Source organism: Mytilus californianus, unplaced genomic scaffold (genome assembly GCF_021869535.1).
Source record: "Mytilus californianus isolate M0D057914Y unplaced genomic scaffold, xbMytCali1.0.p SCAF_8, whole genome shotgun sequence".
Lineage (NCBI taxonomy): Eukaryota > Metazoa > Mollusca > Bivalvia > Mytilida > Mytilidae > Mytilus > Mytilus californianus.
In genome coordinates this window covers 69,599,637-69,608,038 of record NW_026262734.1, presented here as the reverse complement: position 1 = coordinate 69,608,038, position 8,402 = coordinate 69,599,637, and the positions used below count along the sequence as shown (strand labels likewise).

The following is an 8,402-nucleotide window of genomic DNA, read 5'->3' as shown; positions in this document are numbered from 1 at the left end:
AATGTATTTGTTCAGTGTATGTTCAATGGTGTTGATACTTTAATTGAGTTAAGCCATTTCAGTTGATATTTTATAGTGTGTCTTTCTATGTTGTGATGTTCCACTATTGTTTCAGAAAAAGGGTGAATGTTTGGTACCATTAAAACGTCTAAACCCGCTGCAATTGTTTGCACCTGTCCTAAGTCAGGAATCTGATGTTCAGTAGTTGTCGTTTGTTGATGTGGTTCATAAGTGTTTCTATTTTCTCGTTTTTTATATAGATTAGACCGTTGGTTTTCCCGTTTGAATGGTTTTACACTAGTAATTTTTGGGGCCCTTTATAGCTTGCTGTTCGGTGTGAGCCAATGCTCCGTGTTGAAGACCGTACTTTGACCTATGATGGTTTACTTTTATAAATTTTGACTTGGATGGAGAGTTGTCTCATTGGCACTCATACCATATCTTCTTATATCTATTGTTATAAATCATGTCCAGTCCCCTCGATCGTAATCCTTGGCTAGCGAAGATGACCGGTAGAGGTATCGACCAAGTGCTGTAAAAATTGATAACAACACGTTATAAATTTCATGCGTCCGAAGAGCTTTTCTGTATTTACCTTCATCAGGAACGCTCAAAGTCGAATATTTGAAAGCCAAGGAGGTATAAGGACCTAAACAGTCGAAGAGCTATATTACCAAAAAGGACTGAAAAAAAAAGCCAAATCCATCTATGGTCAACTTTGCCAGAGGGAGTTGAAACCTTAATTAGTTTCTAATAATTTCAAAATTTATTAACGGACAATTTCAGAAAGGTTTGTTATAAATCATGTCAGTACCAAAGTACTGACTACTGAGTTGACGACAACTCCCTGCTAAGACACTGGTGACGTTTTATAAAGTCTTGAGCTCTTGAATACCGAATGAGTTGGAAAATATATATCCCAAATGCAGGTGAATTTGGTATATTGCTGCTAAGTTGGGGGAAATTTATAGATTCTGGTACTGAGATGACTGTGTATTTTACATTCGAGCTATAAGCTAAAAATGAGACAGAGGAAGCCGTGTCTGTTGTTTCTTTAATTTCTATTTCTGGAGGATATATTAATGGAACCAAATCAGAAAAGTTTGGATTGTTGATGGAAAGAATATCATCAATATATCTTAATGTGAAATTATGTGTCTGAAGGAACCTCCAAATTCAACAAATATGTTGTCAATAAGAAACTCCAGTATACTGATCACTTATTCCTCTGTGAGCATGTTTTACCTTTTTGTTCACTATTAACAAAATATGCTGTATGGTATCCCAAAGCAATAAATTTATAGCGTATGTTACCATTTTTATATTGAAAAGCATTGTGAATTATTTCTTTTAGACGATTTTTCAATTTCACATGGGAAATGGTGGTATACAGAGTTGAAAAATCAAAAGTTTTGATAGAATTAATTTCAGAGAAAACTCAAGATTTAAAATTATCAAGAAGTTCTTTAGAGCTTTTTAGAATCCACATATGGTTAATACCACTACGCGAGTAAACATTTTTGCGGTATTTCTGAAGACCCTCTTTCACTGGGGACATATTTTTTGTCAATCTACAATTCCTTTGTAGAACATGCAGATGAGCCGGCAATGTAAAGTTGTTTGTACGAAATTTTGTGAAGCTTAGGTATCCAATACAATCAAGGTTAGTCATCAGATTTGCTGTTCAATGTAATGTTCATAGAAGCCATGAAGGACTTGATTCGCCAAAATCTCATCCTTGTCAAATGATATGTTTTTGTATGTGGGATTACCTGAATGCTCATTTATTCCTAATTCTTTACAAAACACTTGTAGTAGTACGATTTACACACAACGACAATATTATTTGAAGCTTTGTCCGCAGGAACAACAGCATATTTATCGTGAAGAGATGACAGACATTTCACAGCTTCTTTGATCGATCATTCACACGGTTTTTCAACTTATGAATTCGACGTTTTATGAGAAACCTGATTGTTTTAACCCATTCTGACAAAGTGTCAACTCCAGCTTCTTCTCATTTAGCTCATGCTCTGGCGTAGTCTTCAATGGAATCAATAATTATTATGGAGTTATGGTTCCAAGTTATGTATTGGGGTTCTCTGAACTTAGGACCATGAGATATCAACTTTCGGAGATAGTCATGTTGAATTATGTTTAGATCCCCAAACATGGCCAGAGGGGCTGTAAATATATAGCGAGTGGGAACCTTCACGTCATAGGGCTTTTTAGGCATTCTTCTAAATCAAGGTCCTGTAATGATTGCTTATAGTTAAATACTTTAGGTGCAGTAGTTTTGGTGTAACTGTAGGTTACAATAGGAACAGACTGATTTTGAAAATAAAGTGGAATTTTAGATGTTACCTCTTTGTGATGAAGAACGTTGCTGATGTTGATAGCATCAATTCCTTTATTAGTAAACTGAACTGGAAGGAATTTCCTCTTTTCGTTACTGGTTTAAAAGGACGGAAAAGAGCTACATCACAAATTATACTGATCAATCTGTATAGTGGAGAAAATGTATGTTTACAGTTTTGACTGCTGGATCCCAATCATTGTCACATTAACCTATTGTCGTTTTGGGTTGCTCACGCAATTTTGTTTATATAACGGAACTATAAACAACTGTCATACAAGTGCCTGTACCAAGTGAGGAATATGAGTTGTTTTAACTTGTTCCTGTTGATTGACAGGGTTTGATTTTGTCAGTTTTGTTTTAACTTCACCTTTCTTAAATTAACCTTGAGGTTCGGTATCTATGTTATACTTTTCACTAGCTGCATTCAATTTCTAATAGAATTTTAAGTTAGAAGTTTAAACTATTGGTGGAAAAAAAACTGAACATTTACATCAACATGAAAATAAGATGTTATGATTTTTAATGAGACAACTTTCCACCAGAGTTAAAGTGACGTGGATGTAACCAATTAAAGGTCACCGTATGGCCTTCAACAAGTTGGGAACAAACCCTCTATATGGTGTTTATACCTGTATAGAGGAATAAAATTATTCCTCTGTAGAGGGATGTATTTGTGTAGACTGGATTTAAAGCAGAACATGGCAAATGCGCATTTTTCACTGATTATGGCAGTAACCTGCAACATTTGGTGCACCAATTGATGTACTTAATTTAATATGCACATGTCTAGTTTACTGCTAAACTGACTGAATATAAAATCTATTGTTCATCATAATTGAAAGCTGTGATGATCAGGTAAATTCCACTCAGTTATGCCTCAATGAACATATTTCTATTGTTAGATTTAACATAAAATTCAAAGGTCAACTGTCCCTACTGTTGTTGATCAGGTGTTCAGATAGGTACACAATAGATTGCAAGTTCTGTCACTTTTGCAGAAAACTGGGCATTCTAATTTTTAGTAAATTGCAATAATTGATACATGCTGTTCGGTGTGAGCCAAGGCTCCGTGTTGAAGACCGTACTTTGACCTATAATGGTTTACTTTTATAAATTTTGACTTGGATGGAGAGTTGTCTCATTGGCACTCATACCACATCTTCTTATATCTATATAATGCAATAGACTATAGCCAATATAACTTGAAAATGCCATTTTGCCATCTTCCTGCTTTAAATCCAGTCTAAATAAATATATCCCTCTATAGAGGGATACTTTTATCCCTCTATACAGGTATAAACACCATATAGAGGGTTTGTTCCCAGCCTGTTCAAAATGAGAAAACCTCATACGACCTAAACTCTTTTGGCACCTATCGTGATTTCGATAATAACAGCAGATATGATTTCAAATAAACTTATACGTAGACGTCATAATGAAGTACAATGATTTTCAAAAGTATTGTACATATAGATCTGATATTGCAAGAAAGGAATTTCCATTATAGCCATTAAGGTTCATCAAAAGGAATTGAAAAATATGGCAGTGTTTACAGCACAAAATCTACTCCGAGTAGACAAACCGATGCATCTAGGAAATTTTTAAGGCATCACTGGACCTAGATATATAAAATTCATATGTAGTTTAATTTCCAGAAAATTAAAAACTTACTTGGATTTTGATGTGCATTTTTTTTCCAGTCTGCAGAAGATAGCAAAATAAACAAACACTTGAGTTTCATTTGATACGATCCACTCAGTTACACATTTTAAATCACCTAATGTTTGCAGATGTCTATTGTCCATAATGTCCATTTAAATCGATACAACTCACAAGATTTATTGTATGAAGGGAGCTTCTCAAATCTCTTTGCCAACTTAGTTTATTTTGGCACCTTCTGAAGGAATGAAAATAAAAAATGAATAGCAAATTCCAGTTAAGTTTTTAATATTCTGAAACTTAAAATGTATTTGAATTTTATAAATCTAGTTACAGTCATGCTCTAAAACTTTGCAAGATGCACAGGTTTGTCTGTGCCAAGAGTGAAATTTGTGGTGTAAATACGGTCATATTTGTTAAAAGGTTATGATGAACCTTAACCTGATAACCTTCCATGGATGTGCTATAAGATCAATTGTTTCTTCGATATTGTTTCATTACTTTTTTCGGTGAGGGATTTTGTTCTTGCTGAAAAACTATTTTACAATATTTACTGACAGGTTAAGTACAAGAAAGATTTCAATAATATTAAATCCAAGCAGATAGTATATTGATTCTCTTATACAATTATTCAAATGAAATAAATAGTAAATGAACAAGAGCAATTGATGATATCGCAAACTGAGAAATGGTTGATTGGTGTATAGGAACCAATAAAACGATTGGTTTGATTTCTTGTTTTGATCTTGGTGAACCATATATTGGTAGATCTGTGCTCCCTTTTATTGGTTCGCATGTACCAATCAACCAAATCTCGTTTCGCATTTTCTGTACATTGATTATCGTTTTGGTCATATCTGAAACATTTATCAGTCTTTTGATTCTATATGCACCACGGTGTAGCTTTTGTGTAAGCGTCTGCAACAAACAACTCTGAAATTAGTCATATTAATCGATTCGTATCTAGTTTTATTGTTTTGGTGCTTGTCTTTGATCTTTTACTTTTATTTACATGTATTTATTAATTTAGGACCGTTTTGGTTGTTTTTTCGTCTCCCTGTAAATATGTGAAACGGGCCAATGAAAGACTATAATTACAAACAAAATATTTTATTTCTATAGGAAATGTATAAAAACCTGGCAGTTAATCGTCGTTGTGCCTTATCATCGAGCAAAAATTGTTGTTAACACAAATAATTTGCTCAAACACAATAACAGTTAATGTTGTGCCTAATCATCGAGCAGAAAACTTTGCTACCTAACAAATCGCTTTTTCACAACACCTATCTGATAAAATCATTGACACAACTATACAGCTTGCTGACTAAACAATACTAAAAATTCATCAACAACATATTATAATTGACTTTGGTCTTTATCTCCTTTGCAACAAAGGCTGTTATGAATCTCTGTTAAGCAGCTTGCATAATCTACCATATGATATGGAAATTTTAAATAATCTTGTGTTTAGACCGACAATTATCAAATGCTGTTTGATATCATATGAACTGCCAAGTTTGTCATAGAAACAATTGTATAAATAGATATTTTGGAAAAATAAATATTTCTCAATACACCAACAATATTTCACATTAAAACAGTTTAATCTGCCCGATGAAATGGCAAAAATTGAGGTACAATAGGGTGGGTTCTTCAAATCGTAAAACAAAAAGGTTCAATAACAAACTTTTATGAATGTAATGTCATGAATGCCGAATTTGATATGTTTATTTTGGACACTAGGAACTTTAATTTTGGCAAAGTCAACTGACCATAATGAAATGGCTTAAAATACTGTGGCATGCTAGTGAAATGCTTTTTGAAGTAACTTTCAGTGCAGATATTTTTTTTTAAACTAGAATTTTAATGTTAAACGTTTTGTCTTTAAAACTTATTTTTTAATTGAATTAAAGTATCGGAAGATTCACCAATGATTTCTTTGTTTACCAATATTTATAAATATACTAAATAAACTCTTAAATAGTAATAATGAATGCTAACACCTCAATAAATATCTACAATTCCTACGTAATTGACGATTTATATACAAAATAACTCCCCTAGGGGTCAATGGAGCAATGTCTCAATGCCACAGTATAATGGATGAAACGGTCAAATGACCTGGGCCTCATTAGATCAAATGACCGTTTCAAAAGGTAGGACTCACAAAAAACATACAATCATTTCATCTATATACATCTCACACTCGAATGAATGAACAAAGTACAAAATGACCTGACATTAATTTCTCGTGATGCATGTAATTTGCATAATCGACATCCGAAGACTATTCTAAAAATTCACACATAAAATAGATAGCACATAGCGCGTAACAAACAGGATTTCTTGAAGATTGACACACAATTTCTATCGGACAACTACACAGTGATTCAACTCGACAACAGGAACAGATAGTCCGCACTTTTTTCGAAAACAATTGGATAATGCGAAATATTCTGCCGGAACGGTAATGGGTAGTTGCACACTTCCGGTAGTCCTTGTATTATACAACAGTCAATTATATAGCTACTAAAATGGCGATGGAACTGTTTACCTATATTCCTTATCTATATGGGTCGTATCCTGAGTTTGGCGGAACTGTAAATAATATGACGAGTTATTTAACAGTAGATCAGCTAGACGTTGAAGGAAGCGATCAACGTTCTGCATGTTTTGTACATCACATGCAAATAAGTCAACTCCGCATGAAAAGAAGCATTCATCAACTTTTTAGCAGCTAATCATCAACGTATAATATATAATTTATGCAATATTCTATGTTCTACAATAACCACAATCTGAACTATAGCAAGCACACACAAATACATATATATTATACGAAAATAAATTAAACAAAAAAAATGTTAAAAAAAACATGAGCTCTTCCAAGTAGATACAGCAACATGAGCTTTGCATAAATAAAGAGCATTTAAATTCCAAATTCCAAGAAATATAGGTAATCGCCATTTTAATCCATTCCAAAGGACTCATATTTAGGGATGACAAAATTGGACGGAGCTTTTATACATGTCCTTCGCAGGTAACATCTTGGATTCATCTTTTTCGTCCAATCTTTTCAGAAGAAGTTTGGGTAGTCTGAAAATATCACGAACACATTAAGCATTCGTTGAGTAATTTGTTAGTACTCTTAAGTTAGCTAGGTGTGTTGACAGTACATGCTTCCTAAACATGACACTATCTCTGCACCTGCACATAAAATAAGCATTTATCGAAAGTAACAGAAACCAAAACAATTATTGTGTTGTTTAAGATAATACATTTATGAAAGCTCATTTTCCTTCCAATAGCAATCTATCAAGCTGCTATTTTGACATTAATCATGCCATGTTTGTTCTATTTTGTGCACTAACTTGGCCAAAAGCGATTTTTTCGGCAAGCAAATCTTAAGCGCAAAAGACGAGTTGTATTGAAACTATATGAGTTGTGGAGCAATTCATTTAAATTTCGATGCTATCCTTACTTAAATTGGGGAAAACAAATGAAACATGACTGTATTTCGAACACAACTATGGAAAAAGCTTCTGTAGAGCCCTTTATCATAAGACCTACCTAAAATCAAGTGGAATGTTGGGAAGTGTTGTTGCAAATGGATTTTCTAAATAAGAAATTCAATCAAAGTTATATACATAATTCATCATTCTACACTGTGTGCAGCATATTCTTCATTGTCCTTTTTGACAAGTTATGGATTTTTTTTCTAAAGATGTATTTAAAGGATAATCAAATACAATCAAATAGAAATAACTCATAATGTTATGCATTTAAAGTGTCCCCTGATTTAACAGAGAAATGCCATTAAAAACCCACTAGAATTGGATATTTTGCAATTCATTAAAAATAAGTGGGATTTGTTTTTTATCAACAGGTAACTCTTATAACACATTTCAACGATTAAAATCTGACTAGAAAATCAAGTCATACATTATGATAAAGATAAAAAAAATTGCTGAAAAATATAAATGTTTTTTCAAAGACTTTATTATATGTTAAGCTTAAATTGTTGAAATACTGAAGACAGTTAAACAAGGAATTCAATGTATAGTATAAGGCTATTTCTAGGCCGTGTGCACATGAAAGTATTTGAGTGTAAATCATTTTTTCTTTCTTTTTTACTTGTACTTTTTTGTTAATATTGCACTTAATACATGAACAAATTCAGTTCTCAATTCATGTTCTACATTCTTATCAGGAATGTTTTTCCCTTAATTTTTTACAATTTGAACAAGAGCTGTTTCAGATAGTTGAACTTAACAATTGCAAGTTGAAATATTTTATCAAATAGAGCACAACCCTAGCTTAATAGTAACTCTTGATGTGAAAGGAAAGTTTGGGTCATATTCTTCAGATATTTTTTTATAGCATC

General features: G+C 32.8%; 1 protein-coding gene across 3 annotated transcripts in view; it reads right to left on the bottom strand.

The window, feature by feature from the left end:
• Positions 1-5,112: 5,112 nt before the first annotated feature.
• The window catches only part of LOC127712158 (calcium-transporting ATPase sarcoplasmic/endoplasmic reticulum type-like), an 85,060-nt gene continuing 81,770 nt past the window's right edge, over positions 5,113-8,402 (bottom strand). For all 3 annotated transcript variants that reach the window (XR_007986974.1, XM_052218441.1, XM_052218438.1), the window contains one exon: positions 5,113-7,114. Coding sequence is in view for 1 of the 3 variants with exons in the window: in XM_052218438.1 (XP_052074398.1) it covers positions 7,095-7,114 (20 nt within the window). In the remaining 2 variants the exon portion in view is untranslated. The remainder of the gene's footprint in view (positions 7,115-8,402) is intronic.